The 22,065-nt window shown below is 18.4% G+C and overlaps 6 protein-coding genes across 6 annotated transcripts; 4 read left to right on the top strand and 2 right to left on the bottom strand.

Moving 5' to 3' along the window:
• Nucleotides 1–13: 13 nt before the first annotated feature.
• PF3D7_0906400 (dynein intermediate light chain, putative) lies at nucleotides 14–2,527 on the top strand (the record flags this gene model as incomplete). Its single annotated transcript, XM_001351902.1, has 1 exon — nucleotides 14–2,527. The coding sequence occupies one exon, from the start codon at nucleotides 14–16 to the stop codon at nucleotides 2,525–2,527; it is 2,514 nt and encodes an 837-aa protein (XP_001351938.1).
• A 478-nt stretch (nucleotides 2,528–3,005) lies between these two features.
• Nucleotides 3,006–4,310, bottom strand: PF3D7_0906300 (Maf-like protein, putative; the record flags this gene model as incomplete). Its single annotated transcript, XM_001351901.1, has 1 exon — nucleotides 3,006–4,310. The coding sequence occupies one exon, from the start codon at nucleotides 4,308–4,310 to the stop codon at nucleotides 3,006–3,008; it is 1,305 nt and encodes a 434-aa protein (XP_001351937.1).
• Nucleotides 4,311–5,961: 1,651 nt separating this feature from the next.
• PF3D7_0906200 (conserved Plasmodium protein, unknown function) lies at nucleotides 5,962–7,698 on the top strand (the record flags this gene model as incomplete). The annotated part of the gene is made up of 1 exon (XM_001351900.1): nucleotides 5,962–7,698. The coding sequence occupies one exon, from the start codon at nucleotides 5,962–5,964 to the stop codon at nucleotides 7,696–7,698; it is 1,737 nt and encodes a 578-aa protein (XP_001351936.1).
• Nucleotides 7,699–8,374: 676 nt separating this feature from the next.
• Nucleotides 8,375–9,931, bottom strand: PF3D7_0906100 (vacuolar protein sorting-associated protein 46, putative; the record flags this gene model as incomplete). Its single annotated transcript, XM_001351899.1, has 7 exons — nucleotides 8,375–8,425; nucleotides 8,716–8,799; nucleotides 8,973–9,041; nucleotides 9,155–9,268; nucleotides 9,403–9,517; nucleotides 9,652–9,743; nucleotides 9,869–9,931. The coding sequence occupies 7 exons, from the start codon at nucleotides 9,929–9,931 to the stop codon at nucleotides 8,375–8,377; spliced, it is 588 nt and encodes a 195-aa protein (XP_001351935.1).
• An 890-nt stretch (nucleotides 9,932–10,821) lies between these two features.
• On the top strand, nucleotides 10,822–16,336 carry PF3D7_0906000 (exoribonuclease II; the record flags this gene model as incomplete). The annotated part of the gene is made up of 2 exons (XM_002808870.1): nucleotides 10,822–13,658; nucleotides 13,780–16,336. 2 exons carry the CDS (start codon nucleotides 10,822–10,824, stop codon nucleotides 16,334–16,336), a joined length of 5,394 nt encoding a protein of 1,797 aa, XP_002808916.1.
• Nucleotides 16,337–18,383: 2,047 nt separating this feature from the next.
• Nucleotides 18,384–21,416, top strand: PF3D7_0905900 (coatomer subunit beta, putative; the record flags this gene model as incomplete). Its single annotated transcript, XM_001351897.1, has 1 exon — nucleotides 18,384–21,416. One exon carries the CDS (start codon nucleotides 18,384–18,386, stop codon nucleotides 21,414–21,416), a length of 3,033 nt encoding a protein of 1,010 aa, XP_001351933.1.
• Between the last annotated feature and the right edge of the window lie 649 nt (nucleotides 21,417–22,065).

The raw sequence follows: 22,065 nt of genomic DNA, 5'->3' as shown, positions 1-22,065 counted from the left end.
TAGTAAAACCAGAATGAAGAAAGATAATAAGAATTTTTCAAATACTTCAATCGGTCTTTTAAAAAAAAAAAGTACAACTAAACAGGATATTTCGAAAGTTAATGTGAAACATAAAGATAAGGCAACAATAAAAGGAAAAGATAACATTCCTGTATTATCTAAAAAAAATAATATAAATGATAAGAAAAAAGATATAAACATATTAAACCATTCTACAAATATAAAGGTGAATGAGAAAGAACGTTCAAATTTAAATAGTTCAATTATAAACATAGAACATGATCATAAAAATGTTGATATCAATGGAAAAGTAGAATTGGTAAGTGACGAAAAAAAAGAAAAAATAGAAAAAAAAGATAAAAAAATGGAAGTGGATAATATTAATAAGGGTGATAATTTATATAATGATAACAATATTAATAAAGATGACAATTTACATAATGTTGGAAATATTAATAAAGATGACAATTTACATAATGTTGGCAATATTAATAAAGATGATAATTTACATAATGTTGGAAATATTAATAAAGATGATAATTTACATAATGTTGACAATATTAATCATGTTCATGCTTCAATTAGTAATAAATTTAAAAGAGAAGATAATATGGATCCATTAAAAAAAGATAATAATGAAAATTTTGTATCAAATAAATTAAATACAGAAAAAGAAGATATAACGTATAAAATAAATGATTTAGAAAAAAAAAATATATTAGATAATAAATGTAACATGAAAGATGATGAATATAATTTTGACACATTAAACAAAAATAATATCCATGTGGTAGACAATAATATTAAAAATGTAAATGATGGAATAAATATTTTTGATAATTATTATGATGATAACAGTGATAGGTATAATATTCATAATGTTTATAATAGTGATACTAATAGTACTGATAATGATGATAATAATGATAGGCATATTACAGATAACGATAATTATAAATATGATTATGAGGATCAAAAAAATGAAAATAAGAATACCAAGGATATAGATGAAGAAAAGAAATGTAATATATATGATAATATATTAAAACAATTAAACATTCAGAAAAATGAAAATTTAGAAAATAGTCATATCATAATTTTTGGAAATAAGGATGTAGGAAAATCATGCTTAGTTAAAGCATTACAAGAAATATGTATAAATAATGATGAACAAGAAGATTACCCATTTTATTGTAATAAGAATAGAGTTTTACCTTTAGATTATGCTTGTTTAAAGGTAAAAAATATAGATGAAAATAGAAAGGTGAAAGACATAAAAAGTAATAGCCATATATGGATCTTACAACATCCATCTTATATCAATTCATTGATTAAAAATATAAAAAATTTTAAAAATGTAGAAAATGTTATTATTTTAATATGTACAGATTTATACAAACCTTATAATATTATGTCTGATATTAATAGTTGGATAGATACCTTGTATATTTTATTTGAAGCAATACATTCTAATACAAGCTTAAAGACATTGAACCAATTAAAAGAAAAAATGGAAAATTATATTTATGATTACAAAAATAAAACAATAGAAAAGGGGGAAAAAAGAGATCATCATAAAAATGAAGAATTAAAAGATATACAAGAAAAAATAAATAACAACAACAACAACAAAAACAATAATGATAATAATAATAATAATAATAATGATAATGATAATATACATAATAGTATCAATAATAATAACACTATTAATATGAATAACAATAATAATATAAATAATATAAATAATAATAACAATATTAATAGCATTAACAGGGATATAAATAAAAATATCTTTACTCCTGACAAAGAACGTTTAATAAAAATAAATTTAACCTTCCCAATATTTTTTATTATTTGTAAATCTGATGGATATGAAATTTTGAACAATAGAACGTATCAAGGATATATGGATGTTATCATTTCCTATTTACGTAATTTAGCCATAAACTATCAGGCGGCTATAATATATTGTAATACAATCAATAAGGATCATCCTAAAAATATAGAACTTTTGTATAAATATATAATGCATAGATTATATAACTTTCCTTTTAACGAGAAGCCAATTTTAAATGATTATGAAAAAATATTCATACCATCAGGATATGATAATTTGGAATTAATAAATAAATCAATCAAAAATACATTTGTTGAAAATTTCCATAAACCATATGATTCAATTATTATTAAGCCTATACCAAATAAAAGCATCGTCGAACAAAATGAAAATGTAGTAGATGATTATTATTTTAATGATTTCTTAGCAAATTTATCTAATGATATAAACAAAATTAAAAAGAATGATGAAAATGTAACAACGTGGGGAAAAAATAAAATTGATGTTATTGTTAACAAAAGTAATATATATACAGAGGAAACTAATGAAAACAATTTAAATAAAGATAAAATAGATCAATCATTACATAGCTTTTTTCAAAATCTCTTAGCAAAAGGAAGATCCAAATCACCTAGTGCTCCTAATATTAACCCAACATCATTAGAAAAAAGAAATATAAATTCATGATATGTTGAAAAGGAAATTATGTATGTATACACAGTGATATATATAATTATAATATTTAACCTTTTAGTAGTCTATATAAAAACTTTATTTTTTTCATATTAACAAAATTGAAAAAAAAAAAAAAAAAAAAAAAAAAAAAAAAAAAAAAAATATATATATATATATATATGATATTAGAAATATATATTTCATTATTTTTCCTATTTCTCATAATATATATATATATATATATATATATATATATATATTTATTTATTTATTTATTTATTTATTCAAATGTGTGAACAAGTTAAAATAAAAAAAAAACTAACAAAAACATTAACATATAAAATAAGAGGTATCAATTATATAATTAAATGATATAAATTTTATTTAAATTATTACAAAAAACAAAATATTAAATCATAAATAACAATAATATGTAAAAAAAAAAAAAATCAAAAATAATAATAAATAAATAAATAGGTAAATAAAAAGATCACAAAATTGTGAGCAAATGAAATAACAAATTTATTGACAAGCCAAAAATGCTGTCTATATTTCCTTTAATAACATTTATATGTTTATGCATATATATATTTTCAATTTTCAAAGCACCTGCACAAAAATATATAGAAGAATCCTCTAATATATTTTTAATTATATTATCATTCATATCATAAATATTGATAACTGATTCGTCTATACCCGTAACAATTTTTTCTGTTTCATAATCAATTAACGTAATACTACTATAACTAAAACATTTATTATTATTATATGATTTAAGAAAATCAGTTGCTTCTTTTTGATTTGTTGGTTTTTCATATATTTTGTTATTACAATAAATTACTTCATCTCCTACTAATAATATTATTTTTTTCTTTTGAGCTAACTCAAAAATTTGTTCTTTTAATTGTGAATCCTTTTTGATCATACTTAATAATTTCAGTCCTTTGGCTACTGATATATTAGATGTCAATGTAAAAGGGTCGTTTTTTTTTCTACATCCAATTTTCTTTTCATCAATATGTATACGGATAGATAAAAAATTTAGGTTACTCTTTTTTAAAATATATTTCCTTGAAGTAGAAGTAGATCCAAGAATAAAAAAATAGTCATTCAAATCATTTAATTTATTTATATCAATATTATTAGATATTTGCATATTTGACATATAATTCTTTCTATATTTATCACAAGTAGTACAATCATCATTTGTTTCATCATAACATAGAAAAAGAACATTATTCGTTTCACCTAAGTTGTTTATATTATCATTTCTTTTTTTATAGTAAAAGTCATTATTTTCTTTTGTTGTCCTGTTTATATAATTATTATCATAATTATTATCATTATAATTATTGTTATAGTTGGTAGTTGTATCATAATTATTATTATCGATTACAAATTTATTTAATTCAATTGAATATTGAGAAATGTTATTTTTCATTTTTTCTTGAATATTATATAGTTCTTTTTCGTTATGAAGATTTCCATTTGTTGCTTGCTCCTCAGTTGTCTCATGTTCATTATTGTTAATGTAATTTTTATTTTCTTCACTATTTACGATGTAATTATATAAATTTTCATCTATTAAATTATTTATTTTTAGTACTTTATGTTTGACATTTTTATTGTGTACAAGACATAATAGACGGGAAATTATATCCTCATCAAATTCTAGGTCCAGCTCTTTTCCTATTTCATCATTTTTGTTTACTTCCACATTTTTTTTTAAGAACAATCCATTTTTCATTTCACTTTTCGCATTATGGGCATTATTTAAATTGTGATTATTCATTATATGTATTATATAAATTATATTACTGTTATATATTAATATAAAAAATGATAATTATTATAATATTTTTAATTATTTTATAACAGCATCACATGGATACATATATATATATATATAATAATGGTATTATATGTTGCTTTTTTGGTTTATAAATTTATTACGCTTAATTGTTTCCCTTTACCAAATTGTAATATGAATAAGCATATATTGTATATATTGTATATATTGCATATATTGCATATATTAATATTTTTGTTAGTTATTGTTTTTATATTATTATAAAAATATATACATTTTATTATATTAATAAGGTATAATAAAATTAATTAAACAAATAAATACATACATATATATATATATATATATATATAATAATGGTACTATATGTTTCTTTTTTTTTTTTTTTCTCTTTCATTTGTAAAGGTTAATATAAAAAAATTTTACAATACAGTTAAGTGTTAATGTCTATTCTGTGTTTTGAAAAAAAAACCAATAAGACATATATAAATAAATATATATATAATGCTGTTATAATAGAAAAGTTTATATTTTATTCGTAGTTCTTTATTTATTTTTTTTATTTTTTTGGTAATTTGTACATAATATATACATAATATATAGATAATATATACATAAAATATACATAAAATATACATATAATTTGTTGTTGATATTTTAATAAAAAATATTTTTTTTATACTTAAAAATTGAATTTAATTATAAGTTAAAAAAATATATATATGTTACTTTATTGTTTTTGTTTCAAATGGAAGGATAATATGAATGTTTTTTTTTTTTTTTTTTTTTTTTTTTTTTTTTTTTTTTAATGTATGTTATAATTAGAATCTACATATATGAAGGAAAAGGAATCTATTTAATAATATAATAATACCATACCTAAATAAAGTATTTTTGTTTAATTTATATAATAATATATATTATTGTTTCTGATGGATATCGTAACATAAGAGTTTTTCTAAATAAGGATAAAATGTAATAGTATATACTCATAAGAAAAGATTAAATACTTATAAAAAAAAAAAAAATGAAATAATTAAATTTATTAATATTTATAAATATACGAAAATTATAATATATTTTTAATACTATTATATTATAAGGATATATAATTTTGGTATTTATTAGGTAGTTATTTTTATACACATATTAATATATAATATATATATATATATATATTATTGTATTATATAATACTATATTATATTCTTACATATATGTAAAATGATGCATTAAATTTTATTTTTCTTTTTACTAAAAAAAAAAAAAAAAAAAAAAAAAGGGAAACATATATATATAATATATATATATATATATTTTTTTTTTTTGGAATAATAATAAAGTAATATTATAAAACCATAATTTTTTATTTATAAACAATTCATATTATATATAAAATGTTGATAAGTATTGTAGTTTTATAATTTTTTAAAATATAAGCTAAGTTGTTGTACAAAAAGGAAAAGTATATATGTGTTATATTTATTTTTACATTCATTATAATATTTATATATATATATATATGTATGTATGTATGTATGTATGTATGTATGTATGTATGTATGTATGTATGTATGTATGTATGTATGTATGTATGTGTGATAGATGCAATTGTTGTTATACCTTATAAATTATGAACTTGAGAGAATATATATACATTTTTTTTATTTTATATTTTATCCCTGTAAATAAAATTTGTGTTGCATATAATGTAGAAAAAAATAAAAGGACCATTCTTAGTAATTGTAGGAATGTATTATATCCTCATGGTAAGGGTTCATTATATTATACAAGAAGGAAATACTTGTTTATAAAAAGAAAAAAGGAAAATGATATGAAATATAAAAAGAATAAAATAGGTGAGAAGAAGGATTTATTAAAAAATAGAAGGAATAATATGTATGGTTCCATATTAGAAAATAATAATGTAGGATTTTTAAGTGGTATTAAACAAAAAGTAGGATCATTCATTTTTGGAAGTAATCAAAATATTATTGAGAAATTAAAAAATTTAAATGAAAAAAAAAGTATATGGTTTTTCACTGGATATGCAAGAAATATATTTCAACCAAATTCATTATATAATATTTTAGCATTTGAAGAAATAGAAGAAATTGATTATAAAAAATGGTCAAAAGAAAATAAAATAAATTTTGATTATATATTAAATAGAAAACTGGAGCCTGGGAAAGATGATACTATAAATAAAACATTATGTGTAAATGTATATAAGGTGAAAAAGTATGTAATATTTTATAAAAATGAGGAAAACATGAATAAAACAAAAGCAAATAATAATAATAATAATAATAATAATAATAACAGTAACAATAATAATAACAGTAACAATAATAATAACAGTAACAATAATAATAATAAATGTAATGATTCTTATAAGGAGAAAGAAATTAATATTATCCATAATAATAATAGTTATAATAGTTATCATTGTAGTGAACATAAGAATGATTTTATTTTATGTACTTATATCTATCTTATGTTTTATATATATGATAAAGAAAAAAAAAAATCTTATATCTTTAGTAATAATATACAAAATAATAAAAATTGTATTTATCAAATTGTAGAAGTAAATAAAGAACAATATCCTAATTTATTTGACAATATTATTATGAATCAAGATATTTTAAAAAAACATATCAATATTATAGCTTTAGAAAAAAGTAATACTACCTATGAAAATATTATACATTTTATTGGGAATAATGAACTATTAAATATTAATAATTATACAAACAAATTTAATTCATATCTAAAAAAATTATATAATATATGTAATAATTCAAGTATGCTAATTGAAAATTCTATTACTATGAAAAATTCTAAACCATATATTAACTTAATATTTAGTGATAAAAATTTTATGATTAAAAAAAAATCTTATTTTAAATATATAAAGAGTTTCTTTCTAAAAAAAGATGATAAAGATTATTTACTAGAATATATTTTTAACGATAATAAAGGCTATAAATTTTATATTCAAAAAGATTTATGTGATAATTCTTCTTATGTTTTGAAATCTACAAAAATTACAACTAAAAAATTAGACAAAATTTATAAACTCATTAATAGTTTAGATCCTAAAAATATTAATACAAGAGAAGCATTTTTTGTATTCGCCAAAATATTGTTTGATAAATATAAAAATGAATATGAGATAGAACAAAAAAATAAAGGTAAAAATCATAATATGTTTTATCATAATAGTAGAAGTATTTTTATTAATATAGGTTCCAATAATTATGTAGTTGATACGGATCTATCTATTTTAAAAAAAAAGAACGACATATTGTTATTTAGTATGGCGAAACATTTTTTTAATCACTTGCTTTCTTGTGTAAATATATAATTATCTGAATAGGTACATATATAAATAGTAATATTATAAAGAATAACATATAAATATATATAAATATATATATAAATATATATATATATATATATATATATATATATATATATATATATATATGTATTATCTATTATGTGTTCCTTATATATATTTCTCTTGCTTATATATTTAATTGTTTTGTTATTTGCTATTTTTTTTCATTTTTTTTGTTTTTGAATTTTTTTGTGTAAACATATGAAAATTTATATAAATATATATACATATATATAACATATGTGTCATAATATAAATATATTTATATTGTAAAAACAAGACATCTTGTGAAATTTTTTTTCTATTTTATTTGTTTATCATTTGATTATTATGAATATCTTAATTCTTAGGATAATTGGCATATTATAAATATTTTGTTTATAAATGTCTTTTTTGAGAAAAAACATTTTTTCATTTTTTTCTTTTTAAAATATGATCATAAAACACACACACAAAAAAAAAAAAAAAAAAAAAAAAAATTATACATAAATATTTATGCAATATGCACATATGAAAATATTATTTATTTAGTTTTTTTTTACGGAATAAAAACAAATGAAAAAAAATTTTTATGTTATAAAATAATATATAAGTTGATAAACAAATAAACATATATATATATGTCATTATTATTATTATATCATTTCAAGTTTTTTATCCTTTCACTCATATTAGATATTTCTTCTAGGTGCTGTTAAAAAAAAGAAAAAAAGGACATTATGGATTTAAACATAGCATGTTAATTCTTCCATTTTTACATTTATATAAATATTGTGTTGAATATTTTATAAGAGAAGACAGTTAAAATATTTATTTTTGTAATTATGCTAATGATTAAATATAAATAGGATATGTAATTTTATGAATTTCGAAATAAAATTATGTAAGATATAAATGGGCATAATATAAAATATATATATATATATATATATATGTATGTATATTTAATATTAATCTTTTTAGAAATATATATTTTATCACCTTATTTATAGGATGAACAGATCCGATTTGTCCGTCCAGTTTTAAGGCATGTTCGTCGGCAATTTTAGATATTAATTCGTCAACCTTTTATGTTGGTAGGAGGTAAATTAAATAAAGGGTTAAAAAGGAAATGTATACAAAGGAAGGTATAATATTATATTGGTTACATATATAATACTTACATATATATCTACATATATATATATATATATATATATATATATATATATATATATATATTGATTGTTTTATGTTACCTCTTCTGTTGGTGCACTTATTGCGGAGGAGGTTTGAACGGTGTCATTTATTAATTCAGAACTGATGCTCTACAAAAAAGAAAAACACATACAAGGGTATGTAAATTATAATGTGTTTAATAAAAAAAATATATATATATATATATTTTTTTTTTATTTATTTTATTTTTTTTATGTGGTACTATTTCGTCAAAAATATTTTCCAGCTTAGTTACATCATTCCCTATTTTAATTGCGTTCGTTTCTGCATTTATTTTTTGTATTAGAGGAATCATTACCCCAACATCTTTTACAAGCTAAAAAAAAAAAAAAATACGAAATATAATGTATAATTAAATTGAACACATATGACTTATCATTCCATGTTACTTTTTATTGTAAAGTATTCATTATGTTTTTATTTTATTTATAATATTTTCTGTATACTAACCGAAGCACACCGATGTGCGCCTTCCAATCGAGACACAAGTACATCCAATTTGTTACTTAGGTTCAAATAGTTAACTTTTTCATTTTTTTTTCTTATACATTTTTCAGCATATAATCTATATAAAAAGAAAATATAATTCGTTTATTGAATACAAAATGTTCTTATAAGTACATACACATATATATATATATATATATATATATATATATATATATATTTATATATTTATATAATATTATATTTTGTAACCTGGCCAACTCAATTTTTCCTGCTTGTATAGCCTTCTTTACATCTCCTATTAATTTTTTTTCTTCTAATTCCGACCTTTGAGATAATTTTTCCTAAAGAGTAAGGAGTAACATAAAAAGAAACGACAATGAATATTATAATTGACACATATAAACAAGATATATCAGTGTATACATTTATGAATATGCTCATTTATATATATATTATTTTATTTTACTAATTCTTTTGTTTTTAATTTTAAACGAAAGATATGGTCTTCTGTAGATATTTTGTTACCCATTGTATATTTAAAATGAAAAAAAATTATTAATAAGATGAAATAAAGACAAAATGTATGTATAAATAAATATACATATAATTTATTTATAAATATTATAAATAATGAAGGAAAAAAAAAAAAAAAAAAAAAAAAAGGAAACTAAAATGTTAAGATTTTTTAATTTTTATATGGTATAAATATAATATATTTATTATATGTAAAAAATAATATAAATAAATAATCATATGTATATATATAATATATATGTTATAAAAGTATTATGTGAAAAAAAAAAAAAAAAAAAAAAAAAAAAAAAAGAAAATTTACTAATTTAAACCTTTAACAGAACAAACAATAAGAAAAAAAAAAAAATAATAATAAAATATATATTTGGTTCTGTGATAATATGTGTACGGCAATACATAATAATGTACATAATTATATAATATTACATTATATATATTTATATATAGAGATAGATAGATATATTATCATATATATATATATGATAATTTTGTGTAATAAAAAATAATGCTATGTAAATTTATATACTTATCATTTCTTCATATTATAAAACCTATAATAATGAAAAAAATTTTGCGAACATTTTAAAAAAAAAAAAAAAAAATATACATATATATATGACATAGTTAACTCCCTTTCCCTTTTTCTTTATTTATTAATTTATTTTTTCTAATTTATAAAGAAAATATATAAATATATATTTATCCATTAAGGTATATCATATAATATATACATATATATATATATATATATTAGGAAAAAAAAAAATAAATGATTAATTCATTTTGAATAGTTTATCTATAAATAGAAAATTGTTAGATGTTTTATATAAAGAAAATGATATGTAAATTCATATATTAGCAATTTGGAAGAGGAAAAGTTATAATATGTTTTTTTTTAAAAATGTTCAAAGATATTGTTTTTATAGAAGAATATATGAAAATATACAAATCATAAGGGCATTACAAATAAAAGAAAAAGCAAAAAATAATGTAACGAAAAGAAGAGAGGAGTGGTGGGATAATAATGTAAATAAAAATGATAGAAATATGTGTAGGTCAAAGAATTATTTGTCGGGATGTACTACTAGGGATGACAATATGAAGGATGATAATATGAAGGATGGTAATATGAAAGATGATAATATGAAGGATAATAATATGAAGGGTAGAAATACAAAATGTGATAATATAAAAGATAATAATATGAAGGGTAGAAATACAAAATGTGATAATATAAAAGATAATAATATGAAGGGTAGAAATACAAAATGTGATAATATAAAAGATAATAATAACGATAATAATAGTATTAATAATAATAGCATTAATAATAATAGTATTAATAATAATAGCATTAATAATAATAGTATTAATAATAATAGTATTAATAATAATAGTATTAATAATAATAGTATTAATAATAATAATATTAAGGATAAAGATGAAAAACATTTCTATAAAAACATCTTTTCCGAGTTAAAAAAAGTAAATGACAAATGTACAAAGAAATATGTGCCTGTAGATGAAAAAAATATAAAATCTGTAACTAATGAAGATCATTTATCAAAGAAAAATATCCTAGAAAATGAAAAAAAGGATGCACACTTTTCCTTTACACATGATGAGGGAAATAATAAAGAAGAAATTAAAAATGACAATATACGGATTATTCCACAAAGTATTCCATCAAATGATGTGTATAATATATCGAAACAGAAAAAAGGACAATGTAAAAATAATGAAACAAAAGAAAAATATTTAAAAGAAAAAAATAAATATTTAGTAAGAAAGGATATTTACTTAAAAGTTAAAAATGAGCATATTAATAATAAAGAGTTGTTACGAAAAAAAGAAATATATTCTAAAAGAGATATGAATAAAAATAATAAATCAAAAATGAAAAAAATAATAAAAGAAAAGAATGAAGAGATATTTATTAAAAAGAATGATAAGGATAAAATATCTCAACTGGATATAATAAATAAAAATAAGGGAACAAAAAATATGGATAATAGAAAAAACTATTTAATAGTAAAAAATGGTAATATTAGTAGTAATAATAAAATGGATTATTTATTAAGTAATAATAATAATAATAATAATAATAATAATAAAAATAATAACAAAGTTCTTTTCAATAATGGAAAAAAAATTAATAATATTGAAGGAGAACAAAAAGATGATATTAATAATTCCCAAACGCATAATTATAAAAATAAAGATGTATCAAATAAAATTATAATTTCATCACAAAATAGTTTTTTACCAAATGTAGAAAAGAATAATATTTTTGTTGAATATGAAACTCACTGGGATAATGATAAAATAAAAGAAATGTTAGAACTTCAAAAGGATACAAAGATATTGAAAAATTATTTATTTAAAGGGGTACTATATATTTCACCCTTTGATACAAATAAATGCTTTGTTATTAGTAAAGAAACAAATGGGTTAATGAAATGTAAACTTTATTCTGTGTATGGTTATATAAGTAGGAATAGAGCCTTAAATGATGATGTAGTATATGCATATACAGAAAGAAGAACTATCAAAAATGAAAATGTTTCAAATATGGAAATTAATATAGAAGTGGAAAAAGACAAATATGAAAGCAGAGACAACATAGAGCATGTAAAAAATCAATACAATGAAAAAGAAGACAATAATAATGAAAAAAATGAAGAAATCGAAAAAGGTAAATTTTGTAGAGTTGTCAAAATTGTTGAAAGGAAAAATGTGGAGGTGGTCGGTTCTTTAAATTATTTAAATATAAAGGAAAAAATAAATAATATTTTTGGAAAGAAAAGTAAATTTAATAAAAATAAAAAAAAAAATGAAAATTGCTATATAGAATTGGATGATAATAATATAGGAAATAATATGGTTGATGATGTTTTTAAATATAACAATCATGATGATATAAATAATAATAATAATAATAATAATAATATATTACATTCATCCAATATATTCCACCTTTTGAATGAAAAAAATAATTATGTTTATGCAAAAGTACAACCAACAGATTCTAGGTTACCTTGTTTTATTTATGACTCTTCTAATAATATTACAAACATGTTATTAAATTATATAAGAAGAGAAAAATTAAATGTATATGTTATTGTAAAATTTAAAGAATGGGAAAAAAAACAAATAAATCCTATAGGAAATATAACTACCATTTTAGGTAATGAAAATAATTTTTTTGGTATCATATATTTATTTTTATACTTATATAAAATTCATTATTATATTTATAAAATAACAGATATGAATTATTTAAAATCTCAAATTGTAATCAGTGATAAAATTATGAACTCTTTTATTAATCGTAAAAACCATATGGAACAATTATTATTATTATTAAATGGATATAACAAAGAAAAAGAATATTCCATCCAAGAAATAAATAAAAAAATTGCTTATTTAAAAAATGCACAAAAAGAGAAAAAAATGTTAGAAAAATATATGTTGAAAAGCTTTTTATCGAATAGGTATATAATTACAGACCTTGATATATTTACTATAGATCCAACAAAAGCTAAAGATTTGGATGATGCTTTATCTATAGAATTTATAAAGGATAATAAAGAACAACACGAATTAAAATACAGATACAAAATAGGAATACATATATCAGATGTGTCCTTTTTTGTTACACCTAATTCGTATTATGATAATCTAGCTTCAAAAATATGCAACACTGTATATATGGATTTTACGTAATGAAATGAATATGTGAATTTTTTTTTTTTTTTCTTATTTTTTTTGCATAGAAATATTTTTATTTTATTATTAATATATATGTAATATTACATATATCTATTTATTTTTTCCTTTTAGGGTCTTTCATATGCTTCCCTCAATTTTAAGCGAAGAAATATGCTCATTAAACACGAAAGGAGAAAAGCTAGCTTTTTCAATATTTTTCTACGTAGATAATATAAGTAACCCATATAATATCACACAAATGGAATATGCTGGTTATGAGAAGAACCCACATCTTATAGAAATTAAAAAAACATTGATTAGAAGTAAATATAAATTAAATTATGATATGGTTGAAGATTATATAGAAGATATATATATAAATATAAAGGAAAAGGATAAAGATATTAACAGTATTGAAGAGATGATATTAATTAATGGGAATATATCATTAAGTTATTTTATATTTAATTTTGATGATATATGTAAAAAGTATAATATATCTGAAAAAATTGGTGGTGATATATTCAGATTATATTTATTATCAAAAATGTTGAAACAAAAAACAAAGAGGAAAAATATATATCAAAAATATTCCTTATTATTTTCTTTAAATAATAATAAAAAGAATAACTCGGAAAAAATACTTCCATTAAGTATAGAACCATTAAGTAATAAATATCTATCAAAAGTAAGAAATATTGATGATATAAATAATAAGAATAATATGTATAAAAGTTTTAATCAATTTTTAATAGATGAAGGTTATTATAAATTATTAGAACCTATGAATTTAAAAAACGTGGATATTGAAATATTAGAATATAAAAAGAGGAGTCATATGTTAATTGAAGAAATGATGATACTTACTAATTTTTTAGTAGCAAATGTTATATCTATTAATAATATGTTAGGTATATTAAGAATACATGAAGATACATCTGAAGACATTAAAAAAAATTTATTAAAAATAATAGATTATCAAACATATAATAAAATTAATACAATGATAAATATCAAAAATAATAATATTAATGATATTTTATCAGTTAGTCAAAAAGTATTGAACGAAAATCAGTTCTTATGTTTACAATATAATTTATTAAAATATTATAAAGAAGCTATATATATACCAACCGTAGAAGGACAAAATAACACAACCCATTTTGGACTCGTTCTCAACAAATATATTCATTTTACCTCACCTATAAGAAGATATATTGATATAGTAATTCACCGAATTTTACAAAGTTTAATTGATCAAGATAATATTGGGTATTACAATTATGATATGTTAAAAAATATATGTGACCAGTGTAATTATCAAAAGAAAAAATCAGACGAGGCACAAATTCATATGAAAAATTATTTCTTAAATAAATATTTAATATATTTGAATGATATATATAAAAAAGTAATACAAAACCATCGTATGAATGGTTATTATAGTGTGCACGGAAATAATGAAAATAATATTGATGAGAATAATGATAAGATAAATAATATTGATGAGAAGAATGATAAGATAAATAATATTGATGAGAAGAATAATAAGATAAATAATATTGATGAGAAGAATAATCAATTAAGTAATAATTATATCCATTTGGAGGATGAAAATAAAAAGTTATATAATCCTTCAAATAAAAACGTACAAAGAACAGATCACATAAGTTTATCAACTTATAAAGAAATTTTATATATGTCCAACTATATGCCTATTAAAAAATATTTTTATTTAAACAATGGTATTATAAGTTTTTTAACAGAAGCATATATCCAAGAAATAATTATTACGAAAAGTATAAGAGAAAATATATGTATAAATATAGTAAAAGAAAATTATATTTCTATTAATGAAAATTATAGTAATGAAATAATTCCATATACTTGTTATATTTGTAATGATTTTCCCCATAAAGATATAGAAAAAGATTATATTCGTAATGATAATTTAAATAATGACAATTCATTATTTAATTCTCAAATGGATAATAATGAAAATGAAACTAATGTAGAAACATTATTTAAAAAATCTATAAATGAAAATAATAAATTAAAAAATGCTATTGTATTTTATGTACCAATATTGGAAATAGAGAAATCTATAAGTGATAATTTATTAAGCCTAAAATTTCACTTTTTAATTATTTCTTATAAGGAGAAAATATATATTTACAATATACTAAAAGGTGTATTATATGAAATGTGTAGTAATATTTTATTAGGTAGAAATGAAAAAAATAATAATGATATATATGATGATGACATTAATTTAGAAGATGAATATAAAAAAAATAAACAATTGTATGATATTTTTGAAAAGATTAAACATATTCAATTGGATATAAAATATAAAATGGAAAGTGTTGAAAATAAAAAAGATTTTCAAAATGTATATGATGGTTTATATATTCATGATGTACTTATTGAAAAAAATAAAAATGAAAAAGGCGAGGAAAATAAATCGAATATATTGACATATAAAAAAAATACTACCATTAATAACATATCAAATGAACAAAATTATATAAATAATGTGGGAAAGGATGAAAGTGAATATTTAAAATGTTTAAATGATAAAAAATTAGAATATAAATATTATAATAGTTATGAAAAATTAAGTAGATTTCAAAAAAATAAAGTTTTTATAATACCGGGAAGTCAAATGTGGACCTTACGTCTAATTTGAAATAGGAAAGGAATTTTTTCATTATAAAAAAAAAAAAAAATATATATATATATATTTTTTTACGTTTATTATTTAGAAAAGAATATATCATATGGATATATATGTTCCCAATTCTTTAATTTTAATTTGATTTATTTTATTTATTTATTTTTTATTTTTTATTTTTTTTTTTTGTTTTTGTGTATGTATGTGTGTGTGTCATATGTTATACGCTTCATTTATTTTTTTTTTCTTTTTTATTATATGTAACTTTTAAATAAATATCCATAATCTATAACAAATACATATAGTAATATATTTCATATATATATTATAATATTTGTCTTTTCATTATTTTTTTTTATAATTAAATCTATATTTTAAGAATTAATATAAACTCTCATATTATAAATTTTTGAATCATATTTTTTTAACACAAAAATAGTTATTTATTAAAATATCATTTATTTATACAAATGTTTTTAAATATATTTCATAGAAAAAAAAAAAATAAATAATAATAATAAAATATATGAATGCGCATAATTAATTTATTAGAGGTAGCTAGCTTTTTTTTTTTTTTTTTTTTAATTGAAAAATAATATAAATCCATGTGACAGTTATAATAAAATTGTAATTTACAATATTCAAAAGACTTCATTTTATTATTATTATATATATATATATATATATATATATATATACATATAGGAACTATAATTAATGTATCATCATTTTTTAAAATATATATTTGTGTATTTATCAATTTTTAATTAAAGTCTTTTAACCTTAATATATGAATAATTTTATTTAAGGATCAAATGGAATATATATATATATATTATATTGTGAGTACATATTTTTTTTAATAATCAAGAAAAATAAATGTTGAATATCCATTCTTAATGGTATTTTAAAGAAATAATATTACATATATTATATATATATATATATATTTTTCATATTATTCTTATTTTCTTAAAAATGTGATAAACTAATTTTTATCGCTACACTATTAAATTATAGAACAAATCGAAATATAAATGTATTCCTTTTAATTATATTTAATGTTTCTTTTTTCTTTTTTGTTTTTGGTATATTTTATTATTTTTTAAAAAAAACATTATATATATTAATTTTTTAAAATAATATTTTATGTTTTCATATTTTTAAAAAATATTTTATGTATATAAAAAAATGTTATATATATATATATATGAAATATACTTAATATATTTTTTTTAAATATATTATTGGAGGCCTTTATAAAATCAATATAATTTGTTTTATATATAAGGAATATATATAATATATTTATATATATTATATATTTATAATATAAAACATACATATATTATATATATATAAATATATATATATTATATATATATTTTTAAAATATTGATCATACAATGTATGGATATATTATATTTTTTAAAATTATTATTAATTTATATATAAAAGTAATGTAGATAATAATAATAAATATTTTTTTATATGAAATATATAAAATGTATATATTATATAAATGTTTCAATTTTTTTTATTAAAATTTATTTTATTTTATTTTATTTTTTATTATGTTTTATTTTTATTTTGTTTTTTATATAAAATAAAAAATATATTATGAAAGAATTCTTTTATTAAATATCATTTTGGATATATTTAAAATATTATATTATATATATATATATATATTTATTTATTTATTTATAATATATTCATATTTATTTATTTTCATTTGACATTAAAACAATGCAAATATGAATTTATAATGTTTCTCATATTTTATGATATATATGGGATACATAAAATAAAAAAATAATAGAAATATATGTATAATATAAATATAAAAAGGAAAATGATTTTAATATGAATATATAAATATATACAATATATTTTTTTATGTTTGAATTTTATTTTGTATTGTATTAATTTTAAGTGATATTGATCAAATTGACCATTCAACAATTATATATATATTATATATATATATATATATATATATGTATTTTTTTTTTTTTTTTTTTTTTTTTTATTTATCTTCTTTTTTTTTTTTTTTTAAGAAATGCCACTTAATTTAGATATAAAGAAGAAATTAAATTCACGGATTGGTAAAGTAAAATGTGTTGATATTCATGAGAGTGAGAATTGGATATTGGCTTCGTTATATAGTGGTAAGTTAGTTATATTTGATTATGTGAATCAGAATACAATAAAGAATATTGAGGTTTCTGTATTTCCTATAAGATGTGCTAAATTTATTGAGAAAAAACAATGGATAATATGTGGTGGTGATGATATGACTATAAGAGTTTATAATTATAATACTTTTGAAAAAATAAAATCTTTTGAAGATCATACAGATTATATTAGATATATTGAAGTTCATCAGACTTTACCTTATATATTAACAAGTTCAGATGATATGACTATAAAATTATATGATTATGAAAATAATTTTGAGAAATTATGTTCGTTTGAAAATCATATTCATTATGTTATGATGTGTAAATTTAATCCTAAGGATACATATATATTTGCTTCAGCTTCTTTAGATAAAACTATTAAAATATGGGGTGTACAAAACAATACATCTGTAGTAACAAAACCTCATTTTACTTTATCTGGTCACACCAAAGGTGTTAATTGTATTGATTATTCATGTTCTGGAGAAACTTCTTATATTATTAGTGGTAGTGATGACAAAACTATTCGTATATGGGATTATCATACAAAGCAATGTATACAAGTATTAAGTGGTCATACACAAAATATATCTTGTGTAATATATCATAGTAATTTGCCAATTATACTTTCTTCATCTGAAGATTGTAATGTAAAGATATGGAATAGTTCAATGTTTAAATTAGAAAGCACATTAAATTATAATATGGATAGATGTTGGTCCTTATGCGCTAAAAAGACAAAGAATGATTTATGTATAGGTTATGATGAAGGTTTAGTTGTTATACAAATAGGTTCGGATGTTCCTATATATACAATGTTTAAAAATAAGATTATATATATAAAAAATACAGATATTTTTATTATTAATTTACAAAATGTACAAGAAGAAAATTATAATGACGGAGACATATATAAAGTAAATAAAAAAGAATTAGGAAATTGTGATTTTTATCCAACTAATGTATCATTCCATCCAAGTGGAAGATTTATATGTGTAAATGGACATCATGAATTTAATATATATACATCTCAAGTATTAAGAAATAAAGCATATGGAAAAAGCTCTTTTTTTGTATGGTCTCATACAGGAGATTATGCTATAAAAGATGAGGGGAATAAAGTAAGTATATATAAAGACTTTACATCTCATCATATCTTTCAGACACCATATACTATAACGCAATTATTTGGAGGATACTTATTAGGTGTTAAATCAAATAATTTTATTTGTTTTTATGATTGGAGTGATTATTCTTTAATAAGAAAAATTGACATTAATGTGAAAAATGTGTTCTGGAATGATTCTGGTACATATGTAGCTATATCAACAGAAGATAGTATATATATATTAAATTATTTGAATTCTGATGGAAACTTATCAAAAGATAATATAAACAAAAATAATGATACTATAAATAATAATAATAATAGTAATAATAATGGAAATATTGAATTGATTGGGGTACAAAATAGAAATATAAATCATCCACAACATGTAGAAAATAAAATGGATGAAGAAAATTATTTCCAATTAGAAAGTGAAATTAATGAATCAATAGAAAGTGGTATATGGATATATGATAGTTTTCTTTATATATCGAAAAATTTAAGATTATATATTTATACTAAGAAATTTATTGATATATATGCATATATTGATAAATATTTATATATTTGTGGTTATGTATATGAATATGATCGTATATTTTTATTAGATAAAAATTTTAATTTTTATAGTTTCTTTTTACCAATAACATATTTACAATATCAGAAATATATAATGGGTCAAGATTTTATAGCAGCAGATAATATTATGAAAAATATACCAGAATCTTTATATAATAAATTAAGTTTATTCTTAGAAAAAATGGGATATAAAAATAAAGCATTAAATATTTGTAATGATTTAGAAAAGAAATTTGAATTATCTTTATCAATTGGAAATTTACAATTATGTGTAGATATCATTAATGAATTAGAAAGAAAAGAAAATGATTCATTTGTACATAATAAATATAAAAAATTAGGAGATACTGCTTTAGTATATAATGATATACCTATGGCTATATATTGTTATAAAAAAACAAATGACTTTTCTTCATTATTAATAATTTTATCAACACTTGGAGATAAAATAGGAATAGAAGAATTAGGACAAATGTGCTTAAATCACCAAAAATTTAATATTGCTTTTATTTGTTATTTTTTACTACATAAAATTAATAAATGTATACATATCTTATTATCTAATAATAATTTTGCTTATGCTGCATTCTTTTCAAGAGTATACAAACCATCCTTACTACCAACCATATTAAAGAAATGGAAAGAACACCTAAATAAAGTCTATCCTAATATACCAGTCAACTTGTTAAATCCTGAAGAAAATCCTGAATATTTCCCTGATTATGATAAAGCGGTTGAATGTGAAAAAATATTTGATAAAGTGAACACTATTGGAAGTACCAAAAATTATAATACTTTAAAAACGTTAATTGATCTAAATATTGTAGAAGAAATAAAAGAAATCGGATATGATAAGGTTGAAGATATTTTTATTAAACAATTTAATGAAGAGTTAGAAAAAGATATTCAAAATTTTGATCAAAATGGTAAAATTTTTCTGACGGAAGAAAGCAAAAATAAAAACGTGAACCAGAAGGAAGATAATAAGGAAATTAATAAGGAAAATAATAAGGATGATAATAAGGAAAATAACAAGGAGGATAATAAGGAATATAATAAGGAAGATGATAAAGAAGATGATAAAGAAGATGATAAAGAAGATGATAAATTCTGTAAAATGGAGGATACTGAATTATTAAGTAATATACAAATTCAAGAAGACAATAAGAATATTAATTCATATTCAATAAATTCCAATCAAAGTATGGATGAGGAATTATTATAAGGCGAAGCAAAGAAAATAAGAAGAGAGTATAATTTAGTGACATAGGAATAAAGAAATAATTGAGTGTATGATAATATATTATTTTCTAAGAAATAATAACATATTTATAATATATACATTTTAATAGTTATATGTTTGTATTTTATGTTATTTTTTTTTTTTATTTCATTTTTATTTTTTTTATTTTTTATTATTCTATATTTTAAAAAAAAAAAGATTCTAATTTTTTGTAATTTTTTTTTTTTTTTTTTTTTTTTTGTTTTTTCAAAACTGATAATATAAAAACTTATTCATATGTGAGAAAAACCCATTAATTATTATATAAATATATGTACATAAAATTTTACATTTATTTCTAATATATTTTATTTAAATATCCATTTTGGATATAATTTTATATAATTTTTTATTTGTTTATAAGCATTTACAAATTAGTTAAAAATGAAGGGAAATAGAAAATGAAAAAAATAATCATAGTAGTACAAAAAAAAAAAAAAAAAAAAAAAAAAATTAAAAATTAAAAATTAAAACAAAATAAAATAAAATAAAATAAAATAAAATAAAATAAATAAATTAATAATATATGTTATATTTTTTAATAATATACATATGTAAAAATAAACGCATTTTAAAAGATAAATGGATATAT

This window comes from Plasmodium falciparum, assembly GCF_000002765.6.
Source record: "Plasmodium falciparum 3D7 genome assembly, chromosome: 9".
In the NCBI taxonomy this organism is placed as follows: domain Eukaryota; phylum Apicomplexa; class Aconoidasida; order Haemosporida; family Plasmodiidae; genus Plasmodium; species Plasmodium falciparum.
Note: the sequence above shows the minus strand (reverse complement) of the source record. Positions and strands in the feature narration are given on the sequence as shown.